The sequence below is a fragment of the Stegostoma tigrinum genome, chromosome 7 (assembly GCF_030684315.1).
Source record: "Stegostoma tigrinum isolate sSteTig4 chromosome 7, sSteTig4.hap1, whole genome shotgun sequence".
Taxonomy (NCBI): Eukaryota; Metazoa; Chordata; class Chondrichthyes; order Orectolobiformes; family Stegostomatidae; genus Stegostoma; species Stegostoma tigrinum.
Genome location: NC_081360.1, coordinates 502,266 through 522,133, shown reverse-complemented (window position 1 = coordinate 522,133; position 19,868 = coordinate 502,266). Strand labels below are relative to the sequence as shown.

The 19,868-nt window shown below is 40.1% G+C and overlaps 1 protein-coding gene and 1 long non-coding RNA gene across 2 annotated transcripts in view; both read right to left on the bottom strand.

The window, feature by feature from the left end:
• The window catches only part of LOC132209800 (ral guanine nucleotide dissociation stimulator-like 1), a 28,117-nt gene extending 17,789 nt beyond the window's left edge, over positions 1-10,328 (bottom strand). The window contains exons 1-5 of the mRNA XM_059646978.1: positions 8,178-10,328; positions 5,843-5,920; positions 4,940-5,020; positions 3,808-3,900; positions 3,073-3,150 (exon numbers count right to left, since the gene is read on the bottom strand). Coding sequence (XP_059502961.1) covers positions 3,073-3,150; positions 3,808-3,900; positions 4,940-5,020; positions 5,843-5,920; positions 8,178-8,335 — 488 coding nt within the window. The 5' untranslated portion in view covers positions 8,336-10,328. The remainder of the gene's footprint in view (positions 1-3,072; positions 3,151-3,807; positions 3,901-4,939; positions 5,021-5,842; positions 5,921-8,177) is intronic.
• A 123-nt stretch (positions 10,329-10,451) lies between these two features.
• LOC132209801 (uncharacterized) lies at positions 10,452-19,868 on the bottom strand. Its single transcript, XR_009445890.1, has 3 exons — positions 19,793-19,868; positions 15,756-15,954; positions 10,452-12,129 (listed from the first exon to the last, which is right to left on the bottom strand). It is a non-coding gene; the product is annotated as an uncharacterized LOC132209801 (long non-coding RNA).

Sequence of the window (19,868 nt, the reverse complement as noted above, 5' to 3'; positions counted from 1 at the left end):
CTTAAGGAAGTTGCCTGGGCTCATTTGGTCCTGAATCTTTCAGAAATGCTTCGATCACATTACAAACACTCGAACAGTAACCCTCCAAAAATATATAGAAAGAAAAATCAATTCAAAAGATCACAAAACCAAAAAATTCCATATCCTACTGAAAGCCTTCGTGGCTGGGAAATAGGTTGCTGAGCTAAAGAGCCTCTACCCTGCTGACAATATGGTAGAACTTAATTAGTACTGTGCTGAGTCCAAAATTTGACCCAAAACACTTTTCTGTCGTCCCACTAGAATTAAAGTCTCTGTTTCCAATAGATTCATTAACAAGTTACTACATCCCTACCGAGTAATCTGAAGCCTCTAATCAGCTGCAGTGTACAACATCATTTCATTTAATTACTCATTATCATCCTTCCACCATCTAAAAGGATCATTTCCTAAAGCGAGCACAACATAAACTTAGATTGCAATGGCACTGGAGAGAAGTGTATTCTTAAAGTATTCGAGTCTTCCAGAATTGAAATAATTATGTACAGGTGCACTTTTGTCTTTCTTTTCAATTCTGGCCACTTGCGCATCTGAGATTAATTGTTTCATCGATGACAACTTCACTGGATATGTTCCTGCCACTTCTGCTCTCACTCAAGATGTTCCTTTAAAACCATGTTTTGACCATGCTTTTACTCAACCCCCAAAATATCTGTGTTTTCTTCAATGTCAAACTGACAGGTTGTAAGCTACTATTCTGTAGAAAACAAAAATGATATTTTTCTACATTACTCAACCCAAAAAACTTGAATTCAAAAGGAGATTAACATACCAAATAACATGCCAAACCAGCACATTACTTTCATGAGGATTACACTGTCCTCAATCGGGGATCAGGATAATTTAGGTTCCTTCATACACTTCATCCCTATATGTCTCTTGAGACATTAGTACAGGAATATTGTGAAATTAATCAGGACCAATTTGGTATCCACAATTCGCTGTGTTCATCCAGACATGAATAGCTAGGTGTTGGAGAAAAATGTCCAGATAACCACCAAGCCCTGTGGCTTAGATTTCTAAAACTTTGTTTCATTTACCCAAAAAGCCAACTGGGTGGGTTAGAGTGAATAGCAATGCACAAGGCATCCCAACTGTGTTCTGAGTTAGTAGGTACTGCTGATGCTGGAGTCTGAGATAACAAGGTGTGGAACTGGATGAACACAGCAGGCTAGGGGCTCAGGAAAGCTGGCATTTCAGGTCTGGACCATTCTTCAGAAAATTTCTGGTGGAGGGCCCAGACCCGAAACATCAGTTTTCCTGCTCCTCTGATGCTGCCTGGCCAACTGTGTCCTATTTGTTTGATTAACAAGAGGGATTTTTCCTTTGCTGCATTTTTCATAAATTGTTTGAGCTTTCTTTCAAACTTCAGTGCAGCCCAGTTGTGAACGCTTGCTATTGCATCTGAAGTAAAAATATTCCCTGAAAATCCTCACTCCCTCAAATTGACCATTTTTCTCAATGCAATACTGCAAAAATTTGCCTTTGTATTTGCTCACAAGTAATTTATCTGTGCTGGGCCCTTCAGGCATTGGCTTTCTTGATTATAAAAATGACAAACAATATCAACTCAAGAAAACAAAATAAATGAATAAACAAACCATGTACAAAAGAAAATAAATCACTGTATATATAAAGATAAGAATTTCAAACTTTAAAGTCCCCAAGTCCAGTCCAGCACTCAAATCTATTGGATAAGTGTTCTTTTGTCTTAATCAAAAAACACAGAGTTTAATCGAACGGCCAGACAAACCAGAATAATCCCATCTTTAACCCCATGCTGCCAAAGTGACATGCAGGGCAGCATGGTGGCTCAGTGGTTAGCACTGCCACCTCACAGCTCCAGGGTCCCGGGTTTGATTCCAGCCTTGGGCGACTGTCTGTGAGGAGTTTGCACATTCTCCCCATGTCTGAGTGAGTTTCCTCCAAGTGATCCAGTTTCCTCCCACAGTCCAAAGATGTGCAGGCTGGGTGGATCAGCCGTGTGCTAAATTGCCCTTCGTGTTCGGGGAATGGGTCTGAGTGGGATGCTTCAAGGAACAGTGTGGACCTGTTGGGCCGAAGGGCCTGTTTACACACTGTAGGTAATCTAATCTTATTCAGAGCAGTAAAACAACCTCAGCTATCTGGTATAGCTCAAAAATAACTAGAATTCCAGCTGGAGATGCATTTGTGCGATGCTTTCTACAGTCAAATATCTTTGAAAGCACTTCGTTGGCAAACTTCAAACATGAAAAATGATTTCATGAGATTATTTGGATTTCATAGATTCAGGAAGTATTAATTCAAGATCGATTATGTGCAAAACGTACAACAGCAGCATGGAGTCGGAGGGCTACCAAAGTCAGGACACCACAAACAAACCACTTGCCAAGTATCTGACTGCTCTAGATAGCGGTATAATTCGGTTTCAACTATTCACAGGAAGTTTGCAGGATAACTTCTAATAAAGTGGTGTGAAGAGGAAAACCATTCCTGCAATAATGCATCATTATCACAAACTAGATTAATGACAATCTGAGATAAACAACCCCAAAAGCGTGATCATGTAGGACAAACAATTCCAAAAGACAAAGAATTTTGGATGATTTACACTGAAAAATATTAACAAGCCAATCTCTAGGAATAATGCAATCATTGGACATGCAAGGCAAGCAGCTTCTTTAATGCAAAAACAGAGTTAACATTTTGGGTCCAGCGACCCTCCCTCAGAACTGGAAGGGTCACCCAGACCTGAAACATTAACTCTGTTCTTACCGTCACAGATGTTGCCAGAAATGCTGAGCTTTTCCAACAACTTTGTTTTTGTCCCTGAGTTGCAGTGTCCGTGATTCTTTCAGTTATTATTTAGCTTCTTGAATGTGATTGTTATGGGTTGGAGTGCCGTTTGCCATCCTGTTTTGGGTGCCTTATATATTCATGACAAAGGCTCTACATTATTTTACAGGTCTTTCTGGCTCTCCAGCAATTCTTCTCACATTCTTAAATTTCACATTGAAAATACAATTTCACTGCATGTCAAATCAAACTTACATTTTCATTAGTGTTTCCTTTTCTGCAGGACTGAAATTATATTCTTCTAGAAAGCTTGATCTGTTGAAGTCTATGCTTCTGCGATTTATCATAAACCACAAAAGAAAAAGCAAATTGAGATGGTGTTTAGGTCTACAATTGGTTGCCAGCCGTAAAATAAAAAAATGAAGTCTCAAAATTCAGCATCCCAAGCTGTGATCAGCTAACTTTATGAAACAAGGTCACACTCTAAATGTAAAACTGCATAAAATAGTGAATACGTTCTTTAAATTTCCTCAGGAAGTTTACCAGAAATGCCCTTGAGGGCCAAAGCAGCTCGCCAGCAGTGGTGGCGGCTGGTGGTAACAGGGGAAAGGAGCAGGTGCAAGGAGTGAAGCCACTTCTTCAATAGCTTACATTTGCTACTAGTCCAGAAATTTCAGTCTGAGATAAACTCAACACCTTCACACGCAACTGCTGCTTGTGCTTTGTATTGCTTGTTCCTCAGAATTAGGGAGAGAATAGGAAAAAAACTCAGAAGCTGTTTCTTCATCAATGTGCCATGATCTGGAATGATATCTGTGTATTTGTTTCTGTGGTATGTGTTACAGAGTCATACAGCATGGAAACATCGCTGCCTTCATGAAGAGATTTCTGATTATCCAGCCTATGGCCACCAGCTCTCCAGCCATTCCCTTTATACACTACTGTATTGCAAATGAAGCATAACATGGTCACATTTTGGATCAAACTCACTTCTTGACTGTCGCTCCCTTTTCTGGTGAACTTAAATTCTGAATTTCATCAGAATTCGGACCGTGTTCAGACTCGACGCTTTCACAGCTGCAACTGAACATGAAGAACAATTTAAAACACCTCAAGCAAACCCTTTTATCTTCAGTTAAATCCATTAAAATACCCATGAAAATTAAAGATTCAGAATTAGAAGCCTCCATCAGATGGTTTTATTAAACAGGTTACACACCAGATGGTGAAGATTTCTGAGTCAGCATAAAATGTTAGCCCATATGCTCCCCAAGTATTCTTGCTTGAGACTGGGATTACAGTTCCTGTGATGCTGTCCCACCAATAAGATGAATCTAGTTGCTGGATTTATCCACACACTTTTGAATATAAACATAGTACATGTTGTAATCCTCCAGTCCTCTGATACCACCCCTGCATTCAAACAGCATTAGGTTGTTGTGCAAAGTGCCACTGCAGCCTCAAGCTATTTTTCTCTATCTCAGTATCCTCAGTTGTCTACAATTCACTTCCTTCTGAGTTACCAACACCAGGGACAACCAGCCGTTCTAATCAAAGCAGAAATTGCTGTAAAAGCTCAGTGGCTCAAATTACTCAAAAATGTTAACTCTGCTTTCTCGCCACAGATGCTGCCAGACCTGCTTAGCTTTTCCAGCAATTTCCATTTTCGTTTCAGTTTTCCAGCATCTGCAGTTGTTTAATGTTCACATTTCTAAAATGCTGCCCAACCTCAGCTCATCCTTGTCTCAACTATTTACTTTTCATCGTGAATTGGACATCAACTTCTTCTGAATAGTATCGCAGCCAGGCCCTTACCTCTGTGAAGATTAAACAGTGATTTATGACCATTAGCCCCACTTTCGCTACCCTTTCACTGCTCACAATGGAGGACGACATTCGGATTCCCTTTTAACATTAGCTGCCAGCATCATTTAGTTCAACACTTCCCTTCTGAACTACTTATAATTAACTCGGTACACACTGGGGTCATCAATAATCCTCATCATTTGTACCATTTGCCACACTCTCCCGCTTGTGGGAACATTCTGACACTGTCACTAAACAACCTCCTGCTGTAAGACAGGCTAATTGCAGTTTTGCCTAAACTTGTGTTCAAACTTACTTGCTGCAAACGCCTTCTTGCTCCTTTTGAAGTTGGACCTCCTCCAAATCAAAATTATTCTGGATTGTTCCTTCTTCTCTTCTGGAGCCAAAATAAATATCTTATGATATGGTGCTTCCTGAAATGATCCATGTCTGATATTCGATATATAGTGTATGTGTGTGCGCACAAATTATAGAAGTGGTAGTGCAGGTTGAAGATATCATCAGGATTCTGAACTTTAAAAATTGGAGCATTGTATGAAAAACAAATATGTTCTGACAAATCATTATAAAAAAAAACTCCTGATATGCCCTCAACTCTGGTATTTACCAATCACACTTCAGGAAGGGATTTGACAGGGTGCACAAAACATTCCCAAAAAATATTACCAGAGATGACAAACTAGACAGCCCTGCGGAGAGCCTGAAGAAGCTCAGGCTGTTCTTGGAGAAAACTAAGAAGTGATTTCAAAAGTGTTCAAAATCATAAGGGATTTGGTTAGAATGGATAAGAACAATCGGTGCCTTGTGACAGAAGGCTTAAGGAGAAAAGGACACTGATTTAAGATGATCAGCAAAAAGAACCAATGGTGACAAGGAATTTTTTTTTTCAATAGCCTATTCAGGAACTGGAAAGCTCTGCCGAATAGTGTGGTGGATGCAGCTTCAATTGCGGTCTTCAAAAGTGAACTACAATTTTCAAAAGGAGAGGTTTCGCAGTATTACACAGTAAAAGGACTTAGGAGTGAACGTAGGCAAATCCCTCTTTGAGAGCTGGTACAAACATCAAATCATTGTCTCTGGGCTATTACCATTTGATGGCTGTATAACATTGCACAAACTGCTAGCTCCCCAGCTATTTCCTACTGCTTTGTCATATTCTGAATCATGATTCACTTTGTCATGCATGCATTAAACTTACTGAGCAATTATTTCGCTGGATCCTGAAGAACCACAACTTCCATTTTCCTCACCATTTGCACTGTCAACATTTCCAGAACTGCAATTGATCAAAGAGAACAAATTAAGTCATTTAGAACAGGCAAACTCGGCCAGAATTAAATCCAACCCAATTCAACAACAAAAAATCACAGTCTTGAGAGAGGGGTTCTTTTGACTTCCACAGGATGCCCACAGGCCTTCATACTGAGGCAGTGCTGGGGTAGGGGTTGGAAGAGACAGAGCAGGGCAAAAAGGAGAGAAAACCATTTCTTCAGTATTTCACCCTTGTTGAAAGCCGTTTCTGCGCTGTGCAAGAACTTGATACTGAAAGACAAGCAAAATTCAATCTACCATTGAAAAGCTTTGAAAGTTTTATGCTAATTCAACATTATTCCATCTCTTAAAGTAAGCCAAACATTGCAGAAGCAGTGAAGCAGTTGCTTCATGTGATTGCTATTGTCTGGATTGGTGCTCACTGCACTGCCAATTGGGGTATCTTCCTGAGGCAACCCTGACATAATCTTACAGCAATACCCAACAGTTTGCTTTCACAGTATTAGATTCCAAATACCATACAACAGGTTTAATCTGTCGTCACATCAAATTTACTTGTCAATTACTCCTTCAGTTTCTGACAAACTTAGGTTTCCACCCACTACACAGTGTGACATGTCAACATTTTCACAGCTGCAACTGGTCACAAAACACCAAATAAATCATTTTACTTGTGCACATGATCACATTTTTAATTTCTGGCACTCTTATCTTATTTTGGCTGTGAGGGGGAGCCAGTGGGTAGATGAGGTGTAAAGAGGTCAAATTAAGAACCTCTGCACTGGGACAGACAATAAACATCCCAAAAGAGAGGATTTAAGTTTAACTTCCTCATCTCTGGCAAAGAAACTCAAGCTCTTTACAGACTATTGACAATTCAACCCTCACAAGCACAGCTTGTAACTCATAGTTTGATTCGGAGCACTGATGTAGGAATTTGTCATTGCTCAAATTCACTGAAGCTTAAGGTCAGATTAGTCACCATTGGCTGTTTTGCTGAAAAAAAAATCATTTTTCTTTCCTGCTCCTTTAAAAGTTCTGAGTTTCCTTAAAGACCTGGACAGAATAAACTCAGGATTAATTCCAGGTCTCTGCCTGACTCCATGGATACACATGGCAGATGGCCAACTTAGATAATTCAAAATGCAAATTATTCAATGGCAATATTGTATGGGAGAAATACAAAGGCTCGGACATGGGGAGCAGGTCACATTCTTAATTGTTAGAAATATTTCTTCAAATGTCACAGACGTTTGGAGGACACTTCAATGAACTTGGAGGAAGTTTGTGGGGAGGGTGTAGCTGAGCAGGAAGGAGGAACGCAGAGAAGTGCTGAGGTGGGGTAGAGGAGATTAACCCATTTCTTTAGCAATTTTACCAGAGCCACATTGTCCAGAAATATAACCTCAATATTGATCTGAAAACAATTTCCCATCTCAGTGTTTTGGATGCTTCAACGGTGATGCTATCATTTAAGACAAATGTCTCTACCATGAATTTTCTCGGAAAGCAGTCCAGCAGACACTTTAATGTGACTGCCATAGTCTGGAGTGGCATTCATTACATTGCACAAAAAGTTTTGAAATCAATGGTTCCCCATCATTCCCTTTTCATACTGCTCCATTCCAAATGTTGCAGAATTAAAACACATCAAAAGTATTTCTGATCAAACTTGCTTCCTCATGGTTACACAGATGCCTGGCAAACTTTGATTCCCACCCACCCGACAATCTATACGGCCAAAATATCTGCAGCTGCAAGTGCACATGAAGCACAAATTAAGGAAAGGATTTGCATCTACAAATGACTTGTCAACATTGAAAATAAATTTTGAATCCCAAAATGCTCTGTATTTCAAGTCCTCATTTGGTCAAAGTCCAGATGAATGACTACACTAGATGGTTTGCTTTCCAAATTTTCAGAGAAAATATGTAGGTCACTCCAGTTACATTGGCTGGTGCATTTGACGGGAGGTGGGAGGTTTCACAGTTTAGCATTGTTGCAAGTTAGACCACCAAGGTCTGGATGTTGAGGGCCAATCAAATTTTCACTGAACATTTTTGAATGTTTTCTGTCGATCAAAGGCTGAAATGTGTCATTGATTTAATTACTGGCAATGGCCTCGGAGGGATTAAAGCTGTTTCTTTAATGTGATTTTTATTGTCTTGAATGGCGATATAATCTTTCAAGAGCTACTATATTCACAGCAATTTCTTTTCATGGTATGTATTACGAATGAAGCACAGAAGGGTGAAACTTACTTTGAAATTGTTGCTGTCTCTTTTGGTGAACTTGGTTCTTCATCTTTCTCAGAGTTTGGGCTCTCAAAGATTTTAGACCTGCAATTATTTAAGACCACAAAACCGAAAGACATAGGTGCAGAAATTAGCCATTCGGCCCATTGAGTCTGTTCTGCCATTTAGTCATGGCTGATAAGTTCCTCAACCCCATTCTCCTGCTCTCTCCCCATAGCCCTTGATCCCCGTGATAATCAGGCACCTATCTGTCTCAGTTTTAAATTTTCTGGCCTCCACAGCCTTCTGTGGCAGTGAATTTCACAGATTCAAAACTATCTGCTGAAGAAGTTTCTGCAAATCTCCAATTTAAAAGGTCTTGTCTTCATTCGAAGGCTGTGCCCTCGGGGCCTCGTCTCTCCTACCAATGGAAGCATCTTCCCAACAACCATTCAGTCCAGGCCATTCAGTATTCTGAAAGTTTCAATTAGATCACCCCTCATCCTTCTAAACTCCAATGAGTACAGTCTCAGAGTCATCAACCGTTCCTCATATTTTAAGGTTTCCATTCCCTGGACCATTCTCGTGAACCTCCTCTGAACCCGTTCCAGGGACAGTACATCCTTCCTGAGATATGGGGCACAACTCTGCATGCAGTACTCCAAGTATGGCCTGACCAGAGCCTTATAAAGCCTCAGAGGTACAGCCCTGTTTTTAGATTCATGTCTTTTCACAATAAATGCCAACATTGCATTTGCCTTCCTGACTATATAAGGCAAAAATTAAAGACATTTTAAACAAGCACTTGCACCCAGAAGTGGCTTCCTCACAAAAGGACCATTGAAATATTTAGTGTCAAATCCATAAGACCATAAGATTTAGGGGCAGAATTAGCTCATTCGACCTCCTCAGTCTGCTTTGCCATTCAATTCTGGCTGTGACGTTTCTGAAGCCCAATCGCCAGCCTTCTTCTGAAACCCTTGATCCCCTTATTAATCAAGAACCCATCTCTCTCTCTATCTTAAATAGTCCTAATGACGTCGGCTTCCTGCAATGTTTTCCTCAGATTAACCACTCCCTGACTGAAGAAATTCTTTCTTACCTTCGTTCTAAAGGTTGGCCTCTTCACTCCGCGACTGTGCCCACATGTCCTAATCTCTCCTCTGAGTGGAAACATCTTCTCTGTTCCATGTACAATCCTTCCAGGCCTCTCAATATTCTGTAAGTGCCAATGAAATTCCCTCCCATCCTTCTAAACTCCATCCTAAACTGAACCAAAACCCTCAACCACTCTTCAGATGACAAGCCCTCTCAAGTTTTCAAGTCCTATTCAACTGGATTTGTTAAACAGGCAACATTTCTGATGTATGTAACTACAATAGATCGAGATTTGTTTTTCCCTTCCAAGCTCTAACAGGTGGTTTGCAAGTGACAGGAGTTGAGTCTGGAAGAGAAGCTGGGGGAGTTGCAAGGAAGAAGGAATTTCAACTTTCACACAAGTTCTCAAAGCACAATGGTCTGGATTTTTTTGGGCGATGCGGGGAGGTGGGACATGTAATAACACTGCAAACAGAGTTAGAGAGTCAAGTTTTTCAATATATTTACCAGCAGTGCACAGTCCAATGTTTGAACAAGAAATATTCCATTAAAGACTGTGTGTTAATGCATGGCCAATAATTCGCTGACAATTAAATTGGAGGTGGGAGGATTAGGAAAATGGCAGGGAGGGAGTTTACCACCTACACATTGCAAAGCTATGTGACATGGGCCAGTTCTCTTTTTCACCTGGGCTCTCCCTGACATCTAAGGACTGCCTCCCTCATTTCCCTGATGGCGCCCACTTACATAACCTCAGTGACAATCAGCATTAACAGTTGGGCTGAGAAAGATGCTGATCTGCCTTCTCTTTCACTGGACCAGCAGCTGTCAAAACTGAGCCAAACCGTCAACTGGTGAGTAACCCGGCAATAATCTCTTCATTGGTCACCGCTGGAATCGGCCAAGGCCTCCAGGTTTCAGATCCAGCAGAAGGCCTGCAGCATGAACCACGATCTACCATCTAAAATTTCTTTTAACAACACTAAGAACAGAGCAAATATTAGAACAACAGCCAACTGTTTCTTTAATGTAAAAGAACAAACTACAGAAGCCGACAAGCTGAAAGAAAAGCAGACATTGCTGGAGAAACTCTACAGGTTTTGCAGCATCTACAGACTGAAAACAGAGTTCAAGTTGAGCCAAGCGACACGTCTTCAGAGATGCGAAGTTCTGAACAGGGGAACCTCAACTCAAAATGCCCACTCTGCTTTCTCTCCACAGATGCTGCTAAGTTTCAGGAGAAAGTCTCTCAATAATGTTCCTGAAAATGGCGGCCTCCAGCGGTTGCCCTTCACATAGTTGTATTCTGATTAAAGCATCATTTCCTCACACATTGGATCAATACTTATTTTCTGATCTCAGCAACTGTCTCTGGAGGAATTGGATTTTCAAGCTCCTCACAGCTCGGAATGTTAGCATTGTTCCTGCTGCTGAAATTAGTTGTGAAGAATGTCATTTTAAACAAATACTTGTACCCAGTAATTCTTAGCTCATCGGCAGTTTCCTTTGTATTCCTTGTACTCTGAATAAAGCAAAACCTTAACCACTTATTGTATTCAAATTTACTCTTTCATGATAGATTTTAGAGTGCATGGTTTCCCACCTACCTTGTAGTTTGCACTTTCAGGTGATCTGCAAATGGTCCTCAAAGTGTTATCAAGTAAATTTGAGCAAACATCCACATCCACAAGAAAATTATCTCCACACACCTGAAAGATATTGAGTCGGCATTTCGTGCCATTGACAGCTAATTTTGTAACAACGGGTCAAGACGCAACTACAGAATATGATGATTGGTCTCCCCCAAACCCTGAACGATAGTTTACAGGATAAGACCATGAAACTGGAGAGTGGAAGTAAAGAGAGACGGAGAGAGAGAGAGACAGAAGGATGTAACAAATCCATTTCTTCAACATTTTATATTTGTTGCAAAGTCTAAAAATATCTCAAACAATGAGCTCCAGGCCCAAATATAGAAGGGCAACCAACTTTCCAGTGAAGAACTTCAGATACTGTCTCTACATACAGGGCTGAATGTCCCAAGTCAACTGGCCTTGGCCTGAGACATGACATTCTTGGCAAAGTGGAGGGGAGTTCATGAGGAGAGCTGAACTCTCTTCTGCACCATTATACTGTGTTGTCAGCATTGGGCAAAGTAGCAGGTTTAATGACTCACTGGGCATGAATTAAGTCACCAGCTGAGAGCTGCACATGTCTGTCTCTCTGGCAAATATTGGAGCTTCCCAACTCCTACAGTGGACATTGGCCTGCAAATCTCTTTTGTATAAGCTCAGCAATACCAACCGTAATGACAGCAAAGAAAAGATTGCAGCTCTGCCTCTATTTCATTCTTTGGTCAACTGTTTTTATAAAATAGATCACCCTCCAGATGTACTGGGAGTAGGTTTTTCTTCAAAACCTTCACAGGAGATTTGAAAGACACCACAGGCAGACTGAGGGGAGGGGAGGAGGTAGGAAAATCAATTCTTCGACATGTTGTATACTTAATTCAGAGCTCAGCTATCTAAATGTTTGGCGACCAATGGAGGTCTGAATAGTGAATGGATGAGCAATTTTTCACTCAACACTTTTGGATCTTTTCTGTTGATACAACTTTTCTTTTCAAACTAACAAAATCTGTGTAGATTTTTGATACAATCAAGCAACTTCATTAGTATGACTGCTGCTGTCCAGTGTTTGCTGCATTGCTGTGGGAGGAAGGCCCTCCACAGATCTTACAGGAAGTGCCAGCAGGTTTTTTAACATTGTTGTATTTTGGCTGAAACTTAATTAAGTCACACATTCGACTAAAGCTTACTTTGTGCTCACTGAATCGATTACTGGAATCTCTTCTGCCTCTGAGGTGTCAAAGCTTCCATATCTGCAATTGGTCATACAGCACAAACTAAGTGATTTTGAACAAGCTTGAATCTGCAATTTGCATCCAGCCGCTGAAAAACATCTCAAGGGTCAGGATTTCGGCATTTGAAGCCTTGATTACCGAGTTTGTTAAAACTTTGCACTGAAACTCCAATTTGGCATTTTCCAGCATACCTGCCACTTCCCATACAAAGAGAGAAGAGTAAAGCATTCAATGTGGTTCTGTCTCATCTGATCGTAACGTCAAATCTGCATTCCTGCCTCTCCTAATGACCTTTCACCTTATCTCCCTCAACAAGTATCTGTTTATCTTTGCATTTACAATATTCCAGAGCTCTGCTTTTACCATCTTTTCTGGAAGAAAACTCCAAAGAATACCTACATTTTGAGAGATTTTAAAAAAATCACTGTTTTAAATTGACAACCACTGCCCTTTAGACACTCACCCTTCATTCTTGTCTCTTCCGTAAGAGGAAACATTGTCTCCATGTCGACCCTGTACAAATGCTCAGGTTTTTTTTTGTTTCAATCACGTTGCCTCTTCCTTCCCTAAACACCAACTGATGCAAGCCTTGCCTGTGCAAATTTTCCTTGTAAGACAAGTCACTTAGTCTCGGTATTATTCTGGTAAACCTGCTCTGAACTGCCTCGAATATATTTACTTCCACCATTGAAATATACTGACCAATACAAAGAAAATCATTCAAGGCATGGGCTCACCATTGATCCCTAATTTTGTGTTTAAATTCCCTCATGATAATATGAAAACATTTAATTGCTTTCCAAATTACTTAATGTGTCTGTGCATGATCATTTTGTGATTCATGCACGAGGATACCCAGATTCCACTCTATCTCAGAGCAATGCAATCTCCCTCAATAAAAACAAAACTGCTATTCTTTCTGCCAAAATGGACTTCAAATTTACCCATATACAACTCTATTTGTCAGATCGTTGACTACTTGCTAAACCTATATTTCTCTGCAGTATTCCGAAGTCCTCTAAGGTTAATTTTTTAGCCCATCTTTGTCACATCACCAAATCTGTCAGTCATAAATTCATTCCTTCAGAAGTCATGGACTGATCGTCAACACTTGGAAAACTTGGGCAGGAAGAGATTTTTTAAAATTATACTCATACTATACGATCCTAACCATTTTGAACTCAAGTTAATTCTCAGTCTCAAATAAAAACCTCAGTAAATGAGAACACTCACGTAAAAAGGGATGAATTCCCTGGATCTAATTACAGAACACCAAAATAACTGGAGCGTGTAGTCAGACTGTTCCTCCCTTTCACCACGGATAAAGGAAAATTTTGAAATGTAGGGTGCCTGTAAGGTGAACGGATACTATAAACATCCGTTGAATTATGATGATCTTTTAGCCGAATTAAAATGGTTGGCTCAAACACTAATCTTAAACACAAAATCTGTCCAATTGGTAAAATGGGTTTGAACTTTTGAATGGCATGGAAGCCATTTTGTTGTTGACTTTTTAAAATCTCCAAGAATCTCCCTGCAGATGGAGACTTTCACCAAAAGACAATGGACAAGTTAGAGATCTAAGCAGCCAAAGTAATAAACAGCTACATTGTGAAAGGAGGAGACAGTAAATATAACAGATGATTGTCTTAACCACAGCTACCTTAGAGTTTAATGAGAACCAAACTCCTCAAATTTCAACAAACCACAGTTTGCTGAGATTCCTTGGTTTTATGAAATTTTCGCTTTACCTTTAAAAGAATACCATCATCTAAGATGACCACCGGCCGAACACAAAAGCAAATAAGAAAGTAATAATCTGCGAAGAATCGTTGTCCACTATCTCACCTCTGAGAGATAACGTGAGACACATGAGTGAGCTGTGATGTTTCAAATTCTACGGCAAGTATGGGCCATCTTTTTTTAAAAACTCAGAAGCTTATTGCTGGAATTATTCTGCTGGAACATTTATTTACTTGGGCAAAGAAAGAGAATATTTTGGCCACAGGCAAAAAGAGAAACCCAAATTCACTTTTGAAAGGTCCAGCTGGATTGATTTCTGCAACCCACTGGGTTCATGAAAGCCAGCTCATTAGCTTACTGCTTTGAAGAAAAATCTAATCATCTCTGGTTATTTGCTGATTTTCTCAAATTTTATAAACATAGCACATTTGGGAAACTTTTCCTCCCCAGGGATATCCCTCTAATGTCAGAGGTACATCAATTGAAGGTCAGCAGTGGTGAGAATCGCTTTGTCCCCGAACTGAGTTTTGATCAGTTACCCCAAAAAACCATTTGTGAAGTACATAAACTGTTCAATCCTCACCCAACATGCAAAAAAACTAATGTATAAAAACTGAGGTGACGAGAGAAACCATCACTGATGTCATTTGAAAAACATTTCACCCATTATTACAGAATTGCGGTATTCCTGCATATTTCAGTTGGAAGCAGACATTCATTTGACCAACATTTCAGTTTTGCAATGAAGGTTCCTCACCCTGAACTCAGCTTCCAAACTTTGATTGTTGTGCCCAACACAGACTTACAGACAATTGATCAGAGATAATGGGAACTGCAGATTCTGGAGAATCTGAGATCACAAAGTGTGGAGCTGGATGAACACAGCAGGCCAAGCAGTATCTTCGGAGCACAAAAGCTGGGTCTAGGCCTGACACGTCAGCGTGTGTGCTCCTAAGATGCTGCTTAGCCTGCTGTGTTCATCCAGCTCCACACTTTGTTATTACAGACAATTGATAGGCTTCTTTCAATTAAAATAACATTTTTCCATTCACTACACGCAGAAAATTAAATATTCCAAACATAGTTGTAGGAAGCTCCAAACTACATAAAAAGCATTGAAGGAAGTCAACGTCACTGTTTATCTTTAATACCAAGGTCTAGACATTGTCCTAATACATTCACCACACTTTTTAATCGTTGTATTGTACTGGTTCTCGATCGCTTCATTATTGCGAAAAAATAATCAAAAATACATTGGCACCTGTCTCAGCATTATGTTTTGTGAGTATGTTTTATTCACTTCTGTCCCAAATCACTAGCAGGGAGCTTAAACATGATTTGTGCCACCATTTGGGATCAGGGATATTGGAAGGCGATGGGGACACAAAACAGGAGAGCTGAAGGACTGCTTTTCCTTGTCGTAAACAAACAAGCTCATCAGTCCCACTGCAGTCTCTCTTTATGAAGGACGTCAAGTCTAATTACTTTTAATCAAGTTATTCACACTTATTTTGACACATGACATAGGAGATAGAATTTGAATCTGGACCTTTTAGGCAGAAGATGGAGGATAAAACCATCTGTGTGAAGAATAAAATCTTCCATTGTACTTTAAAATATGTGGACTTTTCTGATGAAGCTGGATGAAAGTTAAAGCCCAAATTTGCAGAGCTTAACGTCCAAGGGATTGGGGTGCAGGTAAGTTCGTGTCTTCAATGAACAAAAAATAGTCTCCCTTACTGAGGGTTGGATGGAGATTCTCAGTTTACTGAGAGTTGTTTCCATATGGCTAGTTTCAGCGATTCATTGCCAGAAGGATTAATAACAAAAATTACTCGACAGAACATACTTTTCTATCATTACATTGAAACAAAGGAGATGCTCATAAGATTTATGCTCACTTGTCCAGGAGGATGTACAACACACTTTCAGCAGTGGCATATGGTTTGTATGTCGAAAAGAAATGCGGATGTAGAAACGCTCCTTGTTCATGAGAGCGATTACAAAATTTTCGACGAGTCTTTTTGAGGTCTCAGAGTTAAGAATTTGAACGTTGGAGGTATCGACAGCGAGATGTGATGGAAGCTCATCTCCTGATGCCTACAGAGAGTACGAATTTAAAAAGTAAATGTGATGCAGGAACAACGTTTATTTGTATAGATCTCTGACACGGTAGAAATATTTCAAAATGCTTCACATTTACATAATCATTTAAAAATCGCTCCAAGATTCATGAAGCTAAAACTAGGGCAGGTCACCAAAAGCTTGGTCAGAAAGATTGGTTTTGAGGACAAAGAGGAGATGTTTTGGAACAGTGTCCCAGAACTGGGTAGCTGAACGCACCAATGACAGAATAAAGAAGATCAAGCATGCAGGCAAGATCAAAGTGGCCGGAATTAGAAGTGCAAAGATATGAGCATTGAAGGGTTGGAGGGGAATACCATTGATGAGGAGACACAATATGTTCAATCCAATGATAAAGCAGCTGGTCACTTCATTTATTACTTGAACCATTCGAAGAAAATACAAAGTTAAAGTCAAAACATCACAGAAACATGGCCAGCTAGATTCAAATAAAACAGAAATTTGAGCCTTGGAGTTATTTTGTATCGATCTCAAGAATATTAAACCATCATTTTAAGTAAATAAACATTTAATATTAAATCCCTTCAGCTGACCACCCACTATTTCTCAATTTCTACTTCAATCCAGTCATCAGACGGGCCGGAAAGTTTCCACAACAGAGTAAATGTGGAATTATGTGCAGCAACTTCTGTCTACAGCTCGAGGCCACAGCAAGCTACCGGAAACAGGACAGTCCGGCTTCGATCACATTTGAACTCTCTGCTAACATTATCACTGACCTCACATTTCTGAACAATATTGTTTTTAGGAATCTAATTACTCTTGAAAGCAAGCTTACATAACTGGTAGGAAAACAGAGAGGTGTAAAATGTTTGCTGACTTGGAGGAAAATAGAAGGAGGGAGAAACTGAAGAAAAAGGAAACCTATGTTTTTTTTTGTTCCACAGCTCCTGCCATGCAAGGTCTCTTCCAATGTGCTGCCTAAGGATGATCATACTTGATACTGTGGAGGGTGCAAAAGAAATTAAGAACTCTCACAAAGAACTTCACAGTTCAAATCGCATCAAGCACCCCTATATCAAATTCAGTTTCCTTCATGTCAGCAGATGAATATACCTTTGGGATTGGGCAGGGGTCAGGGTGGAGCATGTCAGCAATGGAGGGAATTGGAGCACTCTTTAAGGAGCCTGATTTGAAATTTGAAATCCAATGTGAACCTCTCAACTTTGCCAGAGTAGCTGGCCGGTTCTGTCAGAATTATGAATTGTCTGTAATGACTGGAAATGTATTTCCAAGACTTGTTCCAAGTAATACAAAATTGGACAAAATGTGTTTCAATTAAATGAAGTTGCCGTTTTAAGAACTTTACCCCACACAAGTATAAAAAAGCATGACTGAAGAAAAGCATAACCTTCAAACACAGATAACAAAGTGTGGAGCTGGATGAACACAGGAGGCCATGCAGCACCTTAGGAGCACAAAAGCTGATGTTTCGGGCCTTGACCCTCCATCAGAAAAGGGGGAGGGGGGAGAGGGTTCTGAAATAAATGGGGAGAGAGGGGGAGGCAGATCGAAGATGGATAGAGGAGAAGTTAGGTGGGGAGGAGACAGAGAAGCTTCGAGGCAGGAATGGAGCCAGTAAAGGTGAGTGTAGGTGGGGAGGTGGGAGGGATAGATCAGGCTGGGGAGGTCGGATAGGTCAAGGGGGTGGGATGAGGTTAGACAGAAGGAAATGGTGTGTGGCTTGGGGTGGGAGGAGGGGATAGGTGAGAGGAAGAACAGATTAGGGAGGCGGGGATGAGTTGGGCTCGTATTGGGATGCTGTAGGGGAAGGGGAGATTTTGAAGCTCAAATTGTTTATGTGTCACCATATTTTGATCCAGTAAGACAAATAACATTAAAAATAAATTGATGTTTTATGACCATGCTGACAATCTCAGCAAGAGAAATTATGTAATGTCCATGTTTAAATATTAAAAGAGCAAAACTATTGAATGGTTGCAATACGTTACTAAAATAAAGGCTACCAGCTGTCAATACATTGCTTTCACCATTTTTAATGGTGAAATCTCTGTTCCTTCCTCTCTCACCCTACTACTCATTCCTTCCATCTGTTCTGCTGTTGTGGTACCAGGCTATCAGCTCCCCTACTCAAATTTACTTCATAATCATTCTTCCCGCTCCTTTCCTTCCCATTCATTGCACGGTGTAACAGAAGAAAGGGCAGGATATCTATGGAAGGATGTGCCCTTCAGTGTTCTAAGTTTTCACAATGCCAGCAAAAAGGAAAAAAAAAACGAGCACAGTAAATCACAGTCCCTCAACGCACAGTTTTTGCGGCGATAAATCAAAACTGGTGCATTCTCACAGCATATTGAACATATGCAATTAGTAAGCAATCAACAGGCATGGAGGAAATCTCTCAAGCAGATATTAATATGTCAATAAAAGCAGGATGGAAGAGTTGAAGTTAATTATGCAGTGGAGAAAATCAACTGAAGTGTGCACATTCAGGTTTCAAATATTAAGTAGAGTTCCACATGAACATCGTTTTATTTACCTCTCGTAGTCAAAATGCCACAACACACTAGCTTGCCTGACAGATGACATGTTCTCTTCTTGTTTTGAATTCAGGAACTGATTTGCAAATCTGGTTCAAATTTGGACTTTGTTAACTGAAGGTTGCCAGGCACAGCATGTGGCAGAGCAGTGGAAAGTGGCCAGTGATTGAAACACCATCTAATGTCCACTCTTAACCCCTATTAACACACTCCAGTTTGTGGCTATAAGTTAGTTCTCGTCATGATGATTGTCAAAAATTTACGAAAAACATGACAGTTATTTTCACCACCCCCACTACACTACATCAAGGGACACAATTCCTCTTCATGATTATATCATTGTTCTACGTTCATCATGAATGTAAATTGGGTGACTATTCTATCTCAGTCTTAAATTGAAAAGAAGAATTTGCACGTTGCTTACTTAATTAATACCAATTAGAAAAGTTTGAACAGATCTCTATCCTAGTACACAGCATACTTTTGTTACTCCATTTGTCTGACAGTCTGCTTGCTGAATATCTCAGAACTTAAACTATATTTTCTGAATTCATAGGAATAAGGTCTCTTGAGCTTGCTCCATTGTATCACATCATGATGTGTTTCTCTCTTAACTCCATTTATCCACCATTTATCCATTTGCTATGAATACACTAGCATAACATAAATGGCAGTCTTGAAGTTCTGAATGAACCCAACAGACTCCAACTTCAGAAGCTCCAACTGACAACATTTTTGGAAAAATGTCTGTCGCCAGATTTCACACCGATCGGACGTAGCTTGGATTTGAAAAGTGCAGCAATAGATATTTCCTGACATAAACAGTCAGTGATTATCACAAGAAAAACCCGCTTGTCTGTTCCAAAGTGACCCACCTTTCGAAAAGAAAGTCACCATTATCACACCACATCATAGGGCTGTGCTCACATGAGTGAGAGAGAGAGACAGCTGGTGATTGTTTAACCTGCATGTCAGGCACGGAGAGAAGTTGATAAGGACAAACCCTCATTGTCAACACAAATGTTTATTTACTCTTTCAATATCACCTTGTTCTTCCTTAGAACAATTGAAACTTTAAAAGGCCAAGTGAGCAGACGAGAGCATCAGCCTTCAAATATTTCAGCTCCCTCAGAATGAAATGGGACAAACCTGTGACCAAATATATAAAACATCTTGCACATCGTGGAAGAATGTGCGAGTGAGTGTGTGTTGGATGATATATCGGAATATGAAGAATAAGTAATCAGGGGATTGGAATTTGTTGTGTGTGAAAAAGCAAGGATAGTCCATACCATTTTTATTCAGAGTAGTATGACGGAAATCTGACTGCTTCGGCAAGCTGACTGACCGGAAATAATAGTCAAATCT